This window comes from Perissodus microlepis, chromosome 14 (genome assembly GCF_051167445.1).
Source record: "Perissodus microlepis isolate ML-2025 ecotype Zambia chromosome 14, ASM5116744v1, whole genome shotgun sequence".
In the NCBI taxonomy this organism is placed as follows: Eukaryota; Metazoa; Chordata; class Actinopteri; order Cichliformes; family Cichlidae; genus Perissodus; species Perissodus microlepis.
The window spans coordinates 10,050,051-10,072,310 of NC_140474.1; the positions used below are offsets into that span (position 1 = coordinate 10,050,051).

At 39.4% G+C, this 22,260-nt stretch overlaps 1 protein-coding gene across 6 annotated transcripts in view; it reads left to right on the forward strand.

Annotated features, from left to right (window-relative positions):
- Positions 1-4,814: 4,814 nt before the first annotated feature.
- The window catches only part of robo2 (roundabout, axon guidance receptor, homolog 2 (Drosophila)), a 265,284-nt gene continuing 247,838 nt past the window's right edge, over positions 4,815-22,260 (forward strand). For 2 of the 6 annotated variants that reach the window (XM_084950516.1, XM_084950518.1), the window contains exon 1: positions 4,815-5,629. In XM_084950516.1, the coding sequence (XP_084806642.1) occupies positions 5,506-5,629 (124 nt within the window). In that variant the 5' untranslated portion in view covers positions 4,815-5,505. The remainder of the gene's footprint in view (positions 5,630-22,260) is intronic. The other 4 variants (XM_084950511.1, XM_084950512.1, XM_084950519.1 and 1 more) reach the window with 3 other exon arrangements.

Sequence of the window (22,260 nt, forward strand, 5' to 3'; positions counted from 1 at the left end):
CAAAGCAGTTTTTGTTAATAATTCCTATAATAAATAAATGTAAATTTATCTGCTGTTGCAGTTAAAGATAAAGACATCTCTTGTTAAAATTAATTTAATAAAGAATATGACTCATTTGCTGTTAAATTCAGAAATTCAGCTTAGCTTCATAAAAATGTTATGCAAAGGGTTTTATTACTACCCATAAAAATCTGATATGTTTAAAATGTATCAGAACAATAATGTCCCAGTGGCAGACAAAACCTTACAACCACCTGTTGTGCAGGTTATGTCAATGACAATTAACTTAATCTAAAATAAAGTTAGGGTTGAGTGCACCGTAAGTTATATGTGTTTTGTTAACCGGTCAGTCCAAAGTTGTTTCTTTTGGACTGCAACAGAATATATTTTTAATATGTCCCCACCTTCTACTAACACTAAGATGCATGCCAACTTTTTTGCCCATTATTCAAAATCAGCTTTTCTTTCCGCCAGTATAGGCCGATTGAGGATAACACTACATTAATACTTGATTGTGTGATTTAATTGAGAACGAGAAAACAAAGGAAGACCTGAGCACGAGGCAGCAGTTTGGGTTGGTCTCAGCTGCATTTTCGAGTCACGCTGCCACCAGTGTTCCATACAAGCATGGAGCTGTTGCTTTTTTTAGCGCCTGCTTTCCAGTTTGCAATGCTCTATTAGACAGAATGTCCATCTGCCAATATATTCAAAATGCACAGCGTAGGGTATTAACATGCCCTTGGAAAAAAGGGTTTGGCTCTGTAGGGCAAGCATTTCCATAAATCGCAGCAGAGGCAGTTTTATTACAGGTTGTAAATAGAAGTCTCTGCCATATTTTATGACAGCCATCACTAACTCATTCTGATTCTTATTACCTCTCTGTTCTTTGACTTGCAGGACCATTCATAGACACATTCTGTGCACAAGTTTATGCGGCATAAAGGATTGATTGTAAAGGAATTTATTCCCAGTGTAATTGCGCCTTTAGCTTGAGCTACACTTTTGTCTTCAGCTGCTGTTTTCACGTGCATTATAACAGGACCAGGCACTTTTTACACATAAAATTTTCATACGGATGCCATATGTACATATGTACTAGGAAATTGATTGAAGAGCCATCAAGTACAATATGTTATGAAGGCAGGGAACACAGTGATTAGACTACAGAATATTAAATCTACATTGGGCTTTAAGGGAAAAGTGACTGTTTGATTTTTACTGAATTGATATTACTATAAAGCACTTTATTGTATAGGGATAATTGTTTGTGTAATTTTGTGATTAAGAATTAGCATGACCTTTAATTAAAATTAAACTACAATATCTAGTCTTGTTAGACACTGTGCCCTTGCATTTATAATTTTACGCTGATAAGTCATCAGCCAGGCTCATACATATGTGCATTGCAAATATATTTGCTAATCGTTTTTTAGAAGCACTCCACTTTTCTAGTCTAGCTTGTTTACTTATTTGAATTGGCTGGCAGAGCCATAATCAGCTTATGATCTTTATCATTTTGTTGCCAGGAGCGATACTGAGATTATTGCTCTATTCAAGTATGGTGATTTGTTGACCATAATCTATACGTTTTAGTGAAAATATTAACAAAAAGAGAGTGGCATGACTTTCTCAGCTTTGCTATCTCAGTACAGTTGAATTTAAAAATTAGGGAAAGGGCAACATTCAGCTGCTCAAAGAAGAACAGCTCTACCACTGATTATTTGATTGTTGTTGCTCTGATTCTAGCGAATTATAATTAGAATGTTGATCATTTCCCAGAAGTTAGCAGTGCAGGGGAAATAATAATTTTAGTGCTGCGTTTCAAGAGAGGAAAACAACAAAATCTCTTCCATTATAGACTTCCAAACTACACCCCTGTTTTGTGCTGAGACACACATGGGTGGAGTGAATGGGGATGGATGGCTGGATTAGGAATGCCGGGAGCGAGTAGATTATCCAGTATCTGGGCAGGCAGATGCACAGAGAAGAAAATGACTACACAAAGAGCCAGATCTCCATCAGGGGATCAATTCATGGTGCTCGGTCTGTCACTTCCTGTGAAAAAGCAAATTTCATGGTGTGTTTTTCACAAGGCCAGCTCTGAAAATAAACATCACAAAGACAGTTTCTCGCTCTCTGTCTCACTCGTTTCCTCTGTCCTCCTCCCTGTCCCCACTTCAGCTATTTCTGCTCCACACTCACCTACCACATTCTTGGAGTAATAAAATGTGCAATCAAATATGCACACATGCACAGTTACACTTGAGACACATGACCACATGCGTGCTGTAACCTATATTTGCTGAGTATGGTGAATGCCGGTGTGTAAATTTTTTAAGAGGTTTAGCCAGCAAGAGCTGGAATGAGCATTGCTGTTGGCTGAGTTTCTCAGCCTGGGGCCCCTTGCTTTGCTCCCCCATTTCGCCCAGTAGAGCTTCGTCCTTATCGCTGTCCTGCACCCCATCACTGCTGAAGCTGGGTTCCTTTCCTGCTTGACCGCATTTATCCAGGGGGCTCTTGTCTGGGGGTGATAAGCTGTTAGACTTACCAGTATGGACGTTGGGGTTCCCACATCCTCTCCTTCACTCCACTCTACAACTCTTTACTTCTTTCACAGTAGTGAGGACCGTTTTGGGGACAGTACCCAATTCAACAATACTTTCACACTTAATTTTTTTCCTGCTTTGGCTATCACACACTGCACAGGTTCCACTCTCATCCCACTTATCCCATCTCTTTCTTTCCTCGTCTTTCTTGTGCTAATGCGATAAAGCACCTAAAAGTGAATGAAACAAAAACTACTTTCAGTGATTAGTTGTAATGAACACATTGTGATCATATTGTTCAGGTACTCCAAATTTGTATCTGTGTGACAACAGATTGCACAGACTCCACCTTTTTGGGTTCTGAAGGCATGCACAGTTTGTCTTGAGTTATTTTCCTGTGAAGTTTGCATTCAGCACTTTCTCACGTAGTTTAAAGTCTTTGTCAAATTTCTTGTGTGGTTGTGTCATTTTGCTGTGTTTAAAAGGGATTGTGATGGGCAGGAGCCTTGGTTTTATAAATATTTAAAAATAGGGGAAAAAAGACTCCTCGTCTTTGTTGTAGTGTGATGAATCCTTTGCTTAGTATGGGAATGAGAGCTGTAATTATAGCCTTAAAAGTGACAGTCAGTATTTTCAAGGTTCTCGCTATCCAGCCTTGGGTTAAAAGCTGCAAAGCCATGTGACACAATCTCTAACAAGTTGTCAGTGTAGACCACTTTCTATTTAGCACAAGCCATACCACATACTTCATGTGTTTTCAGGTTGTCCTCCACTAACCGCTGGCATTGGAGTTACTTGTTGCTTAGGCTTGCCAGCTTCATTTAAATTTGGAGCCCAAGGAACCATCCCAGGCTTTTTATGTGTAAAAAGAATAATCTCTGAGTATTACTGCTTAACAAAAAAAGCTCCAGGCATTTGATGAAAAAGTACTGCGTAGAAGCGTAGACATGCAACTAGATTTATTGTGGTATTACAGTTTGAGTTTGCCTTTTCTAGTCCCGATTTGCTTTTGTAATTTTATATCTCAATTAACAGGAGACTGTCGTACTTTAAATGATGTACTTTAGTTATTGTCTAATAGCCCATAGAGAGACAAACATTGCACTTGTTTATTTCTCATTGGAAATGTGTATTGCCAACATTGTAACGAGATGTTACAAACACATGCTCCTGCTGGTGTCATCTCTTTTCTCATGTGCAGGGAGCTTAATTATAGTTCTTCGTGTTGTTGCAGGTTGTTATGAAGAGAAAGCGAGATAGTGTGAAGAAATGGGAAAAGGAGAGGGTAAACCATTAAAGACTGTGTGCAGATTCAGAATATTAATTTGGGCTGTGTATAAAAAAAAATTATGGACTTGATCATGGGTTTCCTCAGAAGCTGTAATTAGGACATTAAAGCCATGGTGTGTGTACGACAGCCTGTTCTTACTCCCCACTTGTGAAGTACCTGTTTTATGAACTTGGAAGCATACTGACCTTGGAGCTTTAAGATATCTAATATCTTGATCAGCTACACACCACCAAATATTCAGAATAATCTGTTTATCTACTAAAGATTTAGTATTTTTGTTTTTATCTGTGTGTCTGCTTAATTTAGGCACGTACTGGAGGACCTGCGGTTTTTACAATTCTTCTAACTTAATTGTTAAAAGCTATACTGTAGAATACAGAAACTAGTTTCTTTATCTCAGTGAACAAAATCGCTAAAATCATCAAGTGTAAGTTGTAGTTTTTGGGCCTATGGAGTCTAAAGCTGATGTGATCAGCTGTTTGCCCAGTCAATAAAAAGACAATCCAGTCACTTAATCCTTATTAGCTGTTTGTGAAGAGAAAATGGAAAATGTCCTCAGGTTTGGGCTTGCTGCTTTTTTCAGTTTTATGCAACACTGAATCAAAATATTTTTGTGTTTCAGACTGTTGATGGGGCTGACCGTACGCTTTGGAGGTGTCACGTTTGCTACTTAGTTTTAAATATTTCAACCCAAAATAATGTAAGCATTGCAAAAAATAAGAATAAAAATGTAGCTGCTTAGGTTTCAGATTGATTGAAAGATTTAGTTTGACTTCATCAGCAATGTTTCCGGGATGTCTGTCACAGCTTTTCTGAAGAGCTGTCACTAAAGGGGTGGGACAAGAGGTGAAATCCCTACAAATTCCCTACCAGAGTGCTCCTTGGTGATCCCTCCTCTTTTCTATCTGTTCTTCTTGCTCCTTTGCCCTTTAGATCCCTAGACCTTTACATTCTCAACGGAGAAACAGTCTCCATGCAAATTCCCTGCATCTCAACAAATATGGACCTTGTTCCTCTTCTGTCACCTTTTCTCACCATGCTCCTGTGTGCTGTTTACGGTATCAGACAGCCTCAGTCAAACACACCCACGGAAACTCCTTGCCACAGCGCTGAAGGTGGATTGTGCTCCTACCTCTTGTTTTCTCCACGATGTGAAGCTCTAAGCCAAAGACAGAGCTCAGAGGAATGAATTCCTCATGAAACCCAGAGTGAGGAGAGCAGGAAATAATTCAGCAGCAGCTCCAGCAGCAGCATCAGCATCGATAGTGGTGGCAGCAGTGAGCGTGAGAGAGACGGAGAGAGAGGGAGTGTATGTGAGAGTGTGTGAGCAAGCTTGAGTGAGAGCGAGTTCCTATGCACTGAGCCGAGCGTAGCTGAGCCGTGCCGTCGCATGGCAAGCTGTGTGTTCCCCTTTGGTTCCCGCGCGCTCTGATCAGGCAGAGCTTACAGAAGGGAGAGATGTGGCTTCACTCGGATCTCCAGCGTCAGTGAAGACCAGCACCCAGCCGGGGCATCACACAGCAGCATGGTAGGACTAGAGACCCACTGCTGACACCAGCGTGACTGATGATGACAGCCCACGCGTGGGTTACCATGCGCCACAGCCGCGCCGCTCTAGGAGGAAACACAGCCATGTGAAAGTGACTCGGCTGCCAGCAACTCTTGGACATGTTTTCCAGGGCAAAGTCTGGATTTCTTTCTGTTTTGAACTTGTTTGTTTTTCTCTTGGTGCTGTCTGGCTGCCCCGAACTCACCTATCAGGCAAGGACTAAAGGCAGATGGAACAAGGGGGGTAAGTCATGATGGGCAACCATGATTTTGATTTATTTTGGTTATTAATTGGAATATTGGAGTAGTGTCATTGAACTGACCTATACCAGGATATTTTATAAATGAGACATTGGACATTTGCCTGTGATCTTGTGTGGGATAGTGTTAAAATCTCATCACAGACTGACGTTGCCTTTAAACACATTTGGAATAATACAACTGTGGATTTAACTGTCATGCTTCTTTTGCAATAACACACTCTGGTAGAAGTGTGTGCAAAGAAAGTTTACCCTTTTTTTTTTAACACAGAACAAAGTGATGACCGCTTACAACCACTGAATGGTAGCTCTCAACTTTTCAGAGCTAGCCATTGAATCGCTGTCCAACACTGAACGCAGAGGTTAACATTTTTCATAGATGGGATTTTATTTTAACTGTCTAGCTGTGATCTTTTAGATTTTTAAAGATCTAGCTGGAAATCCCTTCACATACACGCACACCCTTCTGTCTCCGTGTGGCGAAGGTGTGTTGCGTGAGATCACATTTATCTTTGCACCCTGGAATGTTTGGTTGGCAGGACATGCCACCGGTGTCTTAGAACTGTGATTTTTGGTTTAAAGACTTAGATCACTAGTCTTGAGGGGAGGTGTAAATAATTCATCTCAGCCCCTCCGTGGGAGCGGTCCTCTCGCCTCTCTTGTAGCATTTAATCCCCTTTGTCGGATTAAAGGAACCTCTAATCTTAGTGCTAGTGCTCAGCAAGAAGGCTGAGAGATGCTCCCTGCAGCCTATCGGCATTGTTAGCACTCAAGGCTCATGCTCAGTGGGTGTGTGTCTTCAAAGAGGCAGTGTCACCACTGTGATCTATGTAATGATTCCTTGTTACTTTGCTCTTTTTCTGCCTCACCCACTCTCCACTTAAAATTTCTTGAAATCCAGCTCTTTCACACCCGCCTTGTACGTGAACTTCTCACTGAGATGCATCATTAGCACCCAGCAGTTCTAAATTAATGACTTGGACCAAGCTTTCAGGTCACTAATACACATTTTTAAAATAATATTAGGTAATGAAAGAATTTCTCTTTCCATTTCCAGTACCTCTCACGTAAGTCGCTCTACATATTCACCGTTTAATTTTTCACAGTTTCAGCTATTGGTGTATTTTCAGCCCAGTTTTGAATCACTTGAAATGATAAAGTGTGCTTAAGAGTAGAGCTTGATTTTTTTATTTTTTTTTGCAAATATGAATTAGCAATCAGTAAACCAAGAGTAAAAGCAGTTACAGTATGAAATCCCAGCTATCACTGGCCTCTGGTGAAATGGAGGGCAGTGACCTCCCTCGGTGTAATTAGGCCATAAACTCCATCCCTATCTGTGCACTGTTGGACAAATCATTCCACAGGCTTGCTCTTAATTTTAACCTTGGTGGCTTAATTATAGTTTTTTGACAAAAAAAAATAATGTTTCTTCATATTTAAGATAAGATATGTGTGGAGTTAAGAAATGTTTATAGATGCCGTTTCATTCGCTGTAAAGATACTAGTTGTGTGTAATTTTGTGTACGTCATTTGTGTACCATCACAGTGTAACCGGATTTCTCACATGATCATATAATTTGCCAGAATTATTTAGGTTGTCAACATTTACCCTGCTGTTACTTATAGCTAAGAGTCCTTTGGAAAAAGGTGTGCACACTGCATAGTTTTATATGTTCAGACTGAGTTTCCTGTTACAAAAATACAGCATGAGCAAAATATAAAATGATATAAAAAACATCAAAAAACATCAAACTGACCCAATACATTGAGGTTATTGGCCACCCAATATCTTATGAATGTCAGCCACTCGCCATCCACCTTCCAGAGGAATGAAAGCTGTTTATAGAAATTTGGATTCCACTAGGGGCAAGTTGTCACAGTGGAAAGGTGATCAAAACTCTCATAGAAATATCTCAAAGCACTTCTGTAATCTAAGGAGACTGGCTCCCATATTGTAATATCTCACTGCATGAGCTTTGAAGCTCCGCTAATACACCACTGCTGCTGTTTTTGAGTGAAGGAAAAAAAAGACTATAATATATTTCTGCCTCCTGTGATAAGTGGAAAAAGACTTGTTGCGTTGATTTGGGTTGCATTGTACTGTAAAGGTTGGCAACTGAAAGAAATGTACTGATATAAAACTGAAAGTCTGTAAATTAGAACTTCCAACAAGAAAGTCCATCCATCCATCCATCCATCCATCCATCTGCCCGCTTATCCTTTTCAGGGTCGCGGGGGGCGTTGGAGCCTATCCCAGCTGTCATAGGGCGAGAGGCGGGGTACACCCTCAACAGGCCGCCAATCTGTCACAGGGCTAACACACAGGGACAGACAACCATTCGCACTCACATTCACTCTCGCATTCATACCTATGGGCAATTTAGACTAATCAATTAACCTATCCCCACAAACTGCATGTCTTTGGACAGTGGGAGGAAGCCCACGCAAAGGGAACCCACGCAAAGGGAACCCACGCAAAGGGAACCCACGCAAACACGGGGAGAACATGCAAACTCCACACAGAAAGATCCCGGCCTGATGTTGAATTGAACTCAGGACCTTCTTGCTGTGTGGCAACAGCATTAACCACCGTGCCACCGAAAGAAAACCCATTTATCTATAAAATTACAGCAGAAAAACTTGCATTGCATATTTTTGCTGTCAAATTTCAAACGGACTCGAGCATCGGGCTTTGCTTTGCAGCTGAGCGTGGCTGTAGTCAATATTAGAGGTGCGAGCTTCTTCCCACAGATTGATGTCTTAGTCAGTGGTATTCTTTGGTTGTTGCTTTAATCGTTTGCCTTAAAGGTAAGAGTAGTTAACCCTTGTACCTGCTCGCATGCCACTGATGGGTATTTTACTTGTCATTCCTGCAAGTTGCTAAATTTCTTTGTTAATTCATCCATTGATCACCACATGACCTCTAATCTCTTTCTAAAGGTCTATCATATTTTAGACATAGGTACAAGCTAGCTATGATAACTTATAAAACAACCTTTATCTTTATCTATATGTTGCGTTGCTTTTATCTGTTCCGACATCCGACTTCAAAGGTAAAAAGAACACAGACTATTCCCGACTGCCAACTAGCATTATGACAGAAGAATGTGACAGAAGTGAAGGCTTTTTGTAGACACATATTACTAGTAACTTTTAGCTGGATTTAGAGATCAAATCAGAACTGGTTGGTCCGACTTGTTAAAAAATCTTAAATCAGTGTTGTCCAATAAAACTGCAGTCGGAGCATCTTTCAGCCATCTTTCCACAGCCTGGTTTGTGCTGACGGTGTTTAGCCATTTGATTAACACCATGTGTACAAGGTGTGCTGCTGTGTAGGTAAAAATCAATGGTTAAACATTATTTGCTTTCATCCAATCTCCAGAGAGTGCTTGTTCTGAGTGTCTTGTGATCAGGAAAGATTCCACTTACTTCCTATCCATGATGTCTGACACGACACTGGAGAAAATCCAACAAATTACTGTTCCTTCATATTCTTACACCACCCTGCAGAGACATCCTCCATAACTAATATCACACAGGCACCCAGATCAGGGACAGTAGAGATTGAACTGAGCCCAGCAGTGGGGGAGAAATCCAATTGAATGTATTGCAATCCCACCAAACTACAATAAATGGTAATGTGAAGACAGTACCAGGTGGAGAGAAGCCTGGCTGTGTTAACACAAAGCTATGAAGACAAATGATATTTGGAATACTCCAGGTTTAGAGACGGGGTCACTTTTTGTAATGTTTTCAAAAACTGATTTACTAAATGGGGGGCCTGCTGAGGTGGTCAGCGATGAACACACATTAGAGAAATAACACACACCAACAACAGAGTATCTCTGGCGTCTGGGATGATAGTGAGAGTATCAGATTTATAGAGCAAGAGAGGAGATGGGGAATTAATATCATCACTTCCTACTCACACAGGAATAATATGTAGCCTACAGATCAACAGCACAAATTGCTTGCTTTATCACTGTGTTTGCACATGCTCTGCTTCATAACTGTGCAATTAGTAAGTGCCGGTCAAGGCCGATCAGTCCATTAGAAACAATAAAGCGATCATCTGAAAACGTTGCATACAAAACAAAATTAGCCAAACAAAATTACCTTTTTACAGATTTATGTAGGTAGGCACCCTAGTTTTAGCAGACATGCGCTGTTATGGGATAATTTTTCTGTTTTGCACATATCAAATTCATACATTCAAATTATGAAAATACACGTTCATACCTTACTGACATGACACTGGGATATGGATAAACCAGCTTCTATCAAGAAAAAATTATGCATCACTGCATAGGGATGGTAAATACATTAGAGGGTAAAGTATACAACTGGAGCCTGAAATATCACCTAATGACCAACCACCAGCGACAAAACAGGAAATGATTTCCATTAAAATCGGATAGGTGCATTAGTGTTCTTACTTTTAGAGTAGTTAAATGTCCCAGGAATCCACAGGGTAGAGGCTTCTGGCACAGTTTGACCTGCGTGCAATGTGGATGGAGAAGATTAGAAAGTCTTGCTCCAGCAAGTTACTGCAAGTTGATTGTTTAAAGGATGTGTTGCAGCTTGTGGCCAGACAAAAAAAAAAAAAAAAAGGAATTACTCCTCTCTCATATACTTACACTACCTACTCTATAAATCAACCCTTTTCCAGACATTTCCGCTAGAGAAATCAACAACACTTGTTGCCACAACAGACACGGGCACATCCGTGGGCTGAGCATAGAGATGCATTTTGTAGTGTTTCCTTTTCCCCCACATCTTTGAAATCACAGCTCATGCAAACTTTGTCTCTGTTGGCTTGCTCACAGTTATGAATAGAGTCAAATCGCAAATACTCCCCAAAAGTTTAATAGTTATTCTTTATTTACTACCGACAGCCACCACATTTAACAGCTCAGTTATAAGGCAGAGCTCAGCTGACTATTCAGCAGCAGAGACTGCCCGATGTTGTCATGTTTATGCTGTTTACCACAGTTCATGACCTCAGTGTAGCATTTCCATACGAATTTGATAGAAAGAGAAGCATTTATTTTTGGAAGGTAACAAAAGTCAGTAGTATGAATAATAGCTGATAGTATTGAGAAAGCATGCTTTATGTTGGTACTGTAGTCTTCCGTTTTCCTCAGAATTGGGTCTATTTTTTTGTGAACCAGTCTATATGTAAAATTGCTATTAATGGATATGCCTGAACCCCCAATGTGCCAGTCCTGCCGTGGCCCTAGCAGGAAGTCGGAGCTGGCTGCAGGGATAGAAATATTATACAAACTAATGGGGGGGAAATTAGGCAACAGCCTGACAGGAAAATTAAATCACTGTCATTATTTTTACAATTAATAAGCTTTGACTTGTGTCTTGGGGCAGGAACACATGAAGGACTCGCACGGAACAAGCAAAAAAAATAAAATAAATAAAAATCACTCATTATCTGTTCCTGTGACGTTTTGCTTGTTTTGCTGACATTCTGTGACTCAGTTTGATTTCATTATAGAGATTTCTCAGAACAGTTTTCACCCTCTCGTGTATGCTAATGTGAAAATGTAGGCCGAATATCCAGTTCTGCTAAACACTTGATTTTATTTTAGAAAAAAAATGCTTACAAGACAGCCAAGCAAGTACATCTGTAATGAGTGAAGTAGCTCTCCTAATTACGCAATCATGAAAAAGGCTCGAAAGGCAAAAAAATATGCCTGCTGTTTCTTGTTCATTCCAATTAGATCATTAAGCTGTGTGCCACTGCAAGTTCAGAAGAATCGTTTTCTCAAATGTACTTGCCTTATGTACGCCTACATGTGGTTAGGAAAAAAAAATGCATTTGTACAAGCTGAAAAGTGTGGGCGAGATTACAGATACAGTGGTAACAGGATTGAGTCAACATTAGGTAAATGTTGTTGCTACCCAGTTTAGAGTGTTAGAGGGCTGATGATAAATGAAAGCAAAGAAAATTATTATTTTATGTGCTCTGACGCTGCTTTCTTTACTGTAATGTATTTTTTTTAAACATAAAGCATACAATGACAAACATATACACACAAAGGTAAAAAATTCAACATTGTTATTTAAATGCAAATTTTAGAAGTAAATATATAAACACATCTATCGCTGTTTTAATTTGTGATTGTGTGGGTGTCACAATTTGCCGTGCAGTATGTGTTTATTTATATTATCTAACAATCTTTGTGTTGTGACTCATCGGGTTGTAATGAGGGACTGAGGCTATTCATTTATAGATAGGCCAGTGTTTTTTCTCTCTTCTGTGTGAATAGGAGTTTGTCTCACTGTAGTTCGGCCTTCAGACGAACACAGAGCTTGTTTTGAACCTTCACCTTTCTTTCACCATATTTTTTTTTTTTTATTGATGGGTTTTTATGCCACGAATCTTGTTGCAAGAAAATTGCCCGCTTTTGTCACTGATTTGGCTTTTCTTTTTACACCTGTGGGAACAGAAGGATCAGGAAAATTGTAATCTTTTAATGCTTGTATGGGTGTTTTGAAAGTGATTTTACAGGTTAAATACAGTTAGGTAAAGACAGACAAAGGTAAGGACATTTGTGGGATAATAGAATTCAATAGTAATATTCAGTTATCTGTCATTCCCATTTTGGTATGGTTTAAATAACATGTATGAAAATGTGCCACTAATTTTGCTAATGTGACTTTGGCTGCCAATCAAAATAATAATCCATCTGTCTGATTAAGGCATCTAAATATTATGCAATTAAATATGTCAGTCCCTGTGTTCTTGTTACCCCTAGCTATCTTGAACTTTTAAGTGAAGGAGTTTATCATTTTTGATAAACCTGAGGAAGATTATTTACTGTGGACAATTACAAAGGAAGAGGCAGTGAAATAACTAATTCTGTAAATGGGTAAAGTGCCATCACTGTACTTATTGCTCTTTTGCCACTTGCCATGTAAACAGCTTAGCTTAATTTCCACATTCTAGTCTTCCAATGAAGCTGACTTCTAACAGCAGAAGAAATTACACAGTACAATAACAGTGTTTGTGAGTAAATTTCACACCGTAAATATGACAGCTTAGCTTGACGGATAGAAGAGGGCACATTTTATAGCTGCAGATCCTTTCACCCTGTCGTTATCTGACTTGGCTACAGCCACGTTGCAGAGTATCTGCTTGATCACATGTGAAGATGGTCCAAGTATAATAGTGTATGCATGATTGCTTTACTGCACACAATATCCTTTCCTCTTGCATCTCGCTCTCTCTCTAGCTTGGTCTCTAGAGATGATGATGGCTATGATGTGATGATTGTGACGAAATGCAAGTTTTGCTGTTTAAACTTTGGATTTAAATATTGTATTGCAGCAGAAAAACTGTGCTAGTCAGCAGAGAGTGTGGAGAGAGTGTAACGCCTTACTGTTCAAGGTAATTGTATTGTAGGGATTCTTTATTATTTCTTTGGAAATGTCAGGAGCTAAGCTCTAACATCAGAGTCTCTGGCCAATTGAATTTTTCTACTGTTGCCAGGAAGATGACGCTGTCACGGTCAGAAACAGGAATCCTCCACAAAGCATGTCAGTAGACAGAACTACATCTCAGTAAGCTTTTCTTTTCTTTCTTTCTTTCTTTCTTTCTTTCTTTTTTTTTTTTTTTTTACCTTATCTGTGACTCTCTCCTCCACTCTAACTCACTTTCTTTTGATATACCTCCTTACCTCTCTTTGCTCTCTCCAATAAAACTTTAAAGAGATAAGAAGCTTTTTTCTATTTCAGGGTCACCATTAGCCTGAATAATGCATTGACAAGAGAAGAGCAGTTTGAGTTCTGTGGAGGATAGAAGCACAGCCTTCAATTAAATTATACATCATTATCACAGCTGGCAAGCCTGGTGCGACCGTACCCACTCCATCCTCCTCTAAGTGTTCCATGTTACTGTCTTGTCCAATATTGTGTGTCAAGCAACAGCCTCTTCTTGTGCCAGCATAGAGCTGGGATGCAGATAGCACCGCCTGTGTTGGTTAGAGGAGCACATAAAAAAATGGGAACAGTCTAATACAGCAACTTAACTGAAAGTACCGTAGTGGTGCTATTCTGACTTCCTGATTACGCCCATCTTTAATGGACCGTGGTATCCAGATTGTTAAGTTGTTCCAGTCAGTCTGTAAAATAATGCAATATGCAGCAATATGTTTAAATAAAACGTTAAAGCAATCTCCTGTTTGTTTGGGTTTTTTTCTAAATTTCCTGCAGTGTGTCCTTGAGTAGTGTATTTGAACCTGTGACTGCTAATCAGTAAGGACATTTTAAGAATTGGATCCATTATTGTTTCTGGTTGTCTGTTTCATTCTCGTGTCTGTAAAATATCTGCCAAAGGAGGGAATTTCTTCAAATTTGGCACAAACAATAAGCTTGTCTAAAAGATAAATTAATTCGAATTTATGGACTATGGTCGACAGTAAGTATTGTTGTGACTTTACAAAACCCATTTTTGTCCCTCTGTCACATCTCAATGAGTGGCACACATTATCTGCTATCATGTGTGACATAAGCATAAATGACATACTGCGTTTTTTTGGGGGTTTTTTTAGCTGTTGTTTTTTGACTGCAGCAAACACAACAGCTTTTAATATGACACCAGGCATCTCTTAGCTGTACATTTGTGGCAGCTAATTGCTTCTTTCGTAAAGAAAATGTCAAATGTAAAGATCTTAAATTGTTCTCCAGCATATTAAGAACTCTGAGCACTCATTTGAACAGCATCTTGGACAATAATCTGTTTGCAGGTACAACAGTGTATATTTTTATTGCAGATTTATTAATGCCAGTGGCTTTTAAAAGGCACTGTTGTATAAAATGATAACTTTCATTGTACATCTTACTTGTAGAAAAACTGAAAGCTGTAGTTGAGAAGGACATTCTCTAGTGTGTTATTACCTGCCCTATATTAGTGCTGCATTATTAACATTGTCCTTAGCCCACTAGTTAATTAACCCCAAAGACCTTAATTTACAGACGGATAATGCATAACAATGGATTAACTTCCTGTTCTCATTACTAAGATTGATTGATTGAAATCACAGTTGTGTTATCGGTCATGCTTAAATATGAACATATTATCAGTGAGTTGCCATTATTGAGCTATTACTAGAAATTAACTCTAGCGTACTGTATTCAGCTTTCTCATATTCTGACAAAGCTGGTACGTTAAGCAGTTTTGACTATACAGACATGACTCCCGCCCTTTGTGAATTCTTTCAAGTCAAGCCGTGTTAATACAGTTTAATCTCAGAGTTGTCTTGTGATTAAATATTTGTAAAACACCATATGCCGTACCATGGTACTGTAGAATTAGGTGTCATTAAAAATCTACGGAGTGTCATTAGGCAAGGGAACTGAAATTTTAATATTTTCATTAGCAGTCCAAGTTCTAATAACCAATCATGTTTCCTCAGGCTACGTGCATAGTGAATAAAACAAACAGAATTTGCCAAATAGCTTTTTTTGAAATTGCCAGCTTTAATCTGACTTAAATTTGACCCCAGTGGATAGCTGATGCGTTTCCTGGCTGAATGCTAACATTTCAAACTTACAAATTATACAGTCTTATATACGTTATTACGAGACAAAAATAAATAACAAAATGCAGCAAATTATTTGTGGAAATTTTTTTTCGTTTCTCTGTTAAAAGGAAAAGCAGACTTAATAGCAGTCTTGTTAAAAAAAAAACAGTCCTTTTTATATATGTACCAAAGTAAAAAAAAAAATCTGTCTGCTTGTGCTCATACTCAGTTTTAACACCATATAAAATTGTAAAAATTGTAAAAAAACATCCTTCTGAAACAGGACACTGTAGCACTGCATTTTTGTTCCATTGAGCTCATATTTAGTGCAGCATTATTTCTCTGTGCACTTTTGTGTCACTGGATTAGTGTGTTTATAGTCCAATTTATCATGTTGGATTTACCTGCCATGAGAAATCTCTCCCTATCTCTGAATATGTAATGGCTCTGCTTTGCAAATACACAGAGATGAATATTAACAAGTGGTCTCTGCAGTCTTCCAGCTGATGCCCTGCAAAGGTTTTAGAGCGTGATTTCTTGCAGAGACTAAAATAACCTGTAGAATATTAACCCAAAGCCAACAAATGTAAAACAAAGTAATTCCCAGGATCTCGCTATACCTACCAGAACCCTTTTTCCTTAAGCATATAAAATACAAAAAGTTGGATCACTGGGAGCTGCAATCTTTTGCTTTTTGTCTGCCATAAATGTTCCAACAAAGGTTTCTCACCTTTGCTTTCTGACAGAGTGGGTGGCTATGATGCAGTGGATAAAATGAAGTGATATGTGACCATGGATGCTTTGAAAGATGAGGTGGAAGTCTGCACAGTGAGGCTGGATTAAGAGTTTAATGACTGGTAAAATTGTGGCATTTCGTCCAAGGTGACCCCTGTGGAGAGGTGATCACGCCAAAGCTAGATGGAAAGTGAAGGTAATCCTTCCTGCCTCATTTTCAGATAGATGTCACCAGCACAGGCTTTGTCACCAAAGCCCAAGGCATGTAATTACACTTTTATTGGCTTTAGGGAGCCTGCATCATTCATTTAAAGAATAATCTCACTTCTGAGCACAAGCCACAGTACATATAGATCATACCTGCATGAAAGCCTCTTGTTCTTACTTGCTGTGGTTTAATGGACTTCTATGAATATAGGTTGGATTCATTGCTAACAGCACGTAGGGCGTTAATACCTGAGTGTTGCTCAGACGTTAGCCCTCTCGCTTCCTCAGTTGGGTGTTTCGTGAGTTGAAGAGCAAGGCCATATGAGTATGACAGCAGTAGCATGTGAGTGTCTGGATCTACTGCCAACCAGCCTTGACACCATTAGCTCTGGTGACACATTAAGGTTCTGTTTGCCTTGTAATTTGTTTTGTCTGTCAGTTTGATGGATGTCTTGTTTGCCGGCACTTCCTCACACATTGGAAAATGGTGGCTCGAGGACATTGTTAAACGAACTTCAGAAAGGGAGGCAGAAAGCATTTGTTTTCTTCAAACAGGTTTTTTTTTGTGCGTGTGTGTTAATGGGTGTGTGCAACAATGTCTCCACTCCGTACCGCGTCACACACTGGCTAATTAAAGGTGAAAAGCTCATTTGAGGGCAAAGGCAGGGTAGGTACAGCGGTATGAGTAAGCTAGAAATGGAGATGGCGGTGACATTCCTTTGAGTAAATTTCCTAGCACTGAGATTTAAGTCTCAAATATGATTTGTACTCGAGCGTGAAGACTGTAAAACCACAAAAATGTCAATCTGATCTCAGTTTATTTCCTGTAAATATATGCTGGTAAGCACCGCTTTTAGTAATTCCGCTCTGCTATGCTTTGTTCATACTATTGACCTTACGTCTGTGACTGAGCAGCATGGCAGTATCCGTAAATGCAGTTTAGCACACTTGAGGAAGTGTAGCAGTATGCCAAAGAATGGTTTCACCTCTTTCTGCTCAGCAGGTCACGCAAACGGCAGCATAGGACTGTTGAAAATTTCACTGCCTGACCACTCGCCCCCAGCTGTGCAATGTGGTAAGCCATCAGAGCCTTCTACCTTGACCACTCGGCTGTGGAAACATTTCTGCTACAGCACCAGCTCAGCTTAATGAGCCTCTTCGCCATTACCTACAATATATGTAATGCCCCCAAAGGTGGGTGAATGAATAGATCTACAGTCAACACACTTTATTTGGTGCTCAAGCTTCAAGGATGTTTCTGATATGGGACATGCCATAACATCGTTGATGTTGTTGTTTGTCCTGTCTAAGCATGGCCAAATATTGGAATCCCATAAATAGCTTAATATGAATGAATTTAGATACATAATTCTTACTGTTTAACACTGCGCTCATATGGTTTGATGTGTACTCACAGTAGCAGTAAATATCAATATAAATGTAGCTGGTTTCAAACAAGTTTTGGTAGATGGGTCCAGCTTAGATTTATTCAGAATTTGGATTACTGAATTTTATGTCTAGATTGTTTATAAAGGTGGACGTAGCTACTGCGATACTATGTATTGGTAAGTGAAGTCCTGTAGTAAAGTCTCAAGATGAGAGTTTTTCCTAACTCACAGCTTCCTGTTTATAAATCAGACGTGACAAACGAGGGGCACTGACTGCACATAGACTAGCAAATCAGTAACAAGGTACTCCCACCCTAAAACATAACTTGCTTTATCCTTCTTTTTGACTTTACTGAGGACTTTAATTTACAAAATGAACATCATGTTGTTTAATAAGACTTGAAAACAGTGATTTAAAACCACGCAGTTATTAAGAAACTGTTTACTGTGGTCTTAGACAAAGATAGGTGGAGCACCATTTTCAAGAACAACTAAATAACTGGAATCTATTTTGCCTTATTATGTGAGAATTCTGGTAATTACACTCTAAAGAAACTGCAGTATAGTCACCTGCTCGTCTTCAGTGCACAGTGATGTTAGTATGGAGCAGGTGAGCAGTCTGTGATGAAATGCTGCTCAGGTGCTGCTCTGCTGTTTTCTTCTGTCAGCCCCATTGACAGTGTACTCAGCTCACTCAGTCTCAAAACTTGACTAAAGTTGGTAAGCCCCGTGTGCTATCACTCTTCCCCTCTTTTCCTCGCGTGGTTTCATTTGTTACAACAGACCTTGAAATTTGAGAGACTGTGAGAAGAGCGGTGTAAGACTGTAACAGACATATCACAGTCTGGAAGCCATGGCTTCTCTTCCATTTTTCCTCACACGTGGAGAAGATAATATGTTACAGCTGAATCTCTTCACCACTCTAATCCACGGAGCAGGGGATGAAATCTTATTTGGGGATCAGCACCAGTGCATCACTGCCATGATAGCAACAACATGCAACTCTGCAAGCTCTTTTTTAAGAGCATTAGAGCCTAGGAATGAATCAGTCAGCAAAAAAACCCAAAAAACCACTTTTTGGCTCAATTATTTATTTTTTTATTTTTTCAATTAGAACTGAAACAGCTGGATGCTGGTTTCTTAAAGTGTGTCACTAAAATAGCCATGCCTTAATCCCTCCATTCATTGAAAGTATCAACTATACTCGCCATTAAATCATGGATGTCTGTTTGAAACGCTATAGCAAAATATTTGAGACAGAGAGCGTTGGATTATTCAAATACAAAGGCTTGGTGAATGAGCTTTCCTTTTGTATGTGTTTGTTTCCTTTTCTGTCCTTTTAAATCTGAAGCCAAGCTTGTCTCAGAAGGATATGCAAATTTAGAAGAATAGCTGTCTGGCTCCCTGAGAAGCTCTTATCCTGCACTGTAGCTTCAATGTTGAATAGAGCTGGAAGATTTTAATGTGCTATAAGGGGCCGTTTTGACAAACTCTTCCTTGTGAACGATGGAATAAGCGTCTGTTCACTGTCTGAGCAACATAACTGGACCCTTTGGTAGAGATTAAAGCATTTCTGTTTCTCTGTTCTGTTGTTGGTGGCCTAAATAACTTTGGATTGTCTATAAATAGCTAATATCTGTTATCCAGCATCCTGTCACCAGTTTTAATCTCAAATCTTATTTTAGATTTTGACAAGCTAGTCTTAGTCTGAATAACACCTGCTCACGTAAAAGAAAGGAGGGCACCTTATTTCCTATCATGTTGAATCACTGAGGGCTGAACTTGCTCTCCTCTGTTAAACTTGCATAGCAAATAAGGGTCTCCGAGGAGCCATGAAAAGCTGGAGGAGAGTGTCACAGCTCATAAACAGGAGCTCGGGAGAGGTGTTACAAAGCAAAAAAAATCGGAGAGGTAAAACTGCAGAACTGCAATTTGACAAGCAGGTTCAATCTTCATTTCACTCAAGTAGCTGCTGACTGTGATTGTTCCCCACAAAAACTCAAATGGTGTCGCTTTTATTTTCTGCTTGTAATGCTTACAGTGTTTCCAACACTTGATTTGTGCAGAGATGTAGTGATGCAGTTATTCAGTTTGTGGATGCAGCCAAAGTGTTTTTGCTGTAAACATTTGTTCGTGATTAAGAAGACACCATTAGCATATTGGAACTCTGTTCCAATTAATAAAGATAATTTCATCCATGCCCACACATGCCCCAAATCTGTGCATGGTGGCAGCCTACAGTAACAGCTGAGAGGATAGATTTTGACTCAAACAGATGAATGAGCAGATGTGAGTTGACAGTTCGCCACCACAGGTGAATCTGATGTTGGGCATATCATAGAAAAAAGCAGCCTACCCCAGAATCATTTTCAACAATGCAATCATTTATTCTAACACGATTAAAAGCTACTTATGAGCCAAACTATCACTCGATTCCATTTTTTCTTGGCTGGTTCCTTCTTTCTGCTACGTTTTGTTGCAGTGATGTGTATCAAAGGTAAGTATGGACCTTTTTATTAAAAGAAGGGCTGATTTTATGTTTTTTTTAAAAAGCTGTTCACGTGTTAATTTGAGGACCGAGTACAATACATATTCATCATACTTACATAGACTGCTTGTGCTTTAAGTAGATATCAACTATTAGATGATGGCCAAACTTCTCAGTCTCCTCAGCTGGACTGCACTAGGATGAAGAAGGTGTGGTGCTTCTGTAAACAGGCCATTGTGATCACATACTGTATGAATATTTTATTGTATGTGCTCTGATGGGTTACTTCAGTAAACCACAAGGAAAGACCATTGCTAGCTGTAGATACACTGTAGTTTTGCCCATCGGAAATGATCTTTTATTATTCTCTTGACTCGATGGGTACATAACCATAGCTAATGATGCTTAGAATGTTTGTACCATTACTTTTACATTAATGACTCCAGTATCTATTGTTTTTATAGACTGTAATGGTGTAAAAAAATAGCAATTTCAGTTGAATAGATACAGTAAAACTCCATTACAAAGATTATACACTTATAGTTATGCAACAAAAAAAGCTGTCCCTTTATGAGAGTCACATATCCAGGTATTTCTACGTGTAACTGACTTGTTGGATAGTCCACTTGTGGACTGACCCTGATATATATATGAATTCTTTTCATGTGGGTAGCAGTGATATTTAAATTAAAAAATAGTTAGAAAAGGAAATGTAAAAACATTTAGGTAAGATTTCAAATTTCCCACACTATACTTTTGTTAACTTAAGCCCCCTACTCAGTAAAAAGGACTCAAGAGGCAGAGGGGGTGTTTTTTCTCTTAACTTTGTCCCATTGGGATGACACGCTGTCTTTGTTATCTTACACCCAACATCAAACTCCTGATCCCAATCATAGCCTCTTTTTTTTTTTTTTTTATCTGACTGTGCACACTATTCTCCCACGTCACCCCAGCTGCTCCAGCACTGCTCCTCAGATTAGAGAACTCGCCAGCTCTCAGCTTTATCTACCATTGTTCCCCACCAAACAAAATTGGCTCCAGCGGGGAGTGGGAAGGAGAGTCGCTGGGGTTTATCTTAATCAGGAGCAGACATTAAAAAGTTACACAGAATTCGTTTTTTTTCTTGCTCCTCTCTGACAAGGGTCATTAGGGTTAACGCTGTAAAAAAGGGATGGGATGAAGTATAGATTTGTCTCAGCATGTTCTGACTTGAAGTACAAAGCTTCAAGGACAGTTGTGAATTGAATACACCTGGTAAGACATGGTGGGACAGAATGAAAAAGAATCAGCATGACACTCGACAGCAGTTTGTATTTTGGATCTGTGTCAGAGGCTTTCAAAGGATGGTTACTGTAAAATGTTGTTTTGTCATGAAATATCAATTTCTCAACTTAGCTTGTTTTACTCATGTTTTCAATGCAGATAGTTGCATGGTTGAACAAAGTGTCCTTTATCAAAGTCATCATATTGAAATTCTGCCATACTGAAACTACAAAGCCTTGTATTACTGTACAGTTTATATCTGAGCATGATATCTGGATAGGGAGGATTAAATGTTAAATGCTGATGTAATTAATTACAGCACATTACAATCACAATGTGGGTGGATAGTTCAGACAGGTAGACTTGACCACTAGACAATATTGGACAATTTGACCTAATATTCAAGATAGAAAAAGACTGAAAGTGATTCAAAACTCAGTATTTTTTGTAATAGTGGGGCGACCGTGGCTCAGGGGGTTGGGAAGTGCATCTGTAACCGGAAGGTCGCCGTTTCGTTCCCCGGGCTCTCTGTCCTGGTCGTTGTGTCCTTGGGCAAGACACTTTACCCTACCGCCTACTGGTGATGGCCAGAGGGGCCGATGGCGCGATATGGCAGCCTCGCTTCTGTCAGTCTGCCCCAGGGCAGCTGTGGCTACAACCGTAGCTTGCCTCCACCAGTGTGTGAATGCGAGAGTGAATGAATAGTGGCATTGTAAAGCGCTTTGGGTGCCTTGAAAAGCGCTATATATATCCAATCCATTATTATTATTATTATTATTCAGCCACCGGTGGATCTTAGAGTTTTTGAATCCCTCCATTTGAAACCTTTGGCCCATTCAGAGTTTATTAAGTGAAGAGCGTGAAAGTCAAAGTAAAATAAACATGTAGTCTGGAGCACTCAAACAGTGCCATGCAAAACTAACAAATTTAAGAGGATGAATATGGGTGGTATTTGTCTGTAGCAAGATTTGAGAAATGTACAATAGGTAGTCTAATGC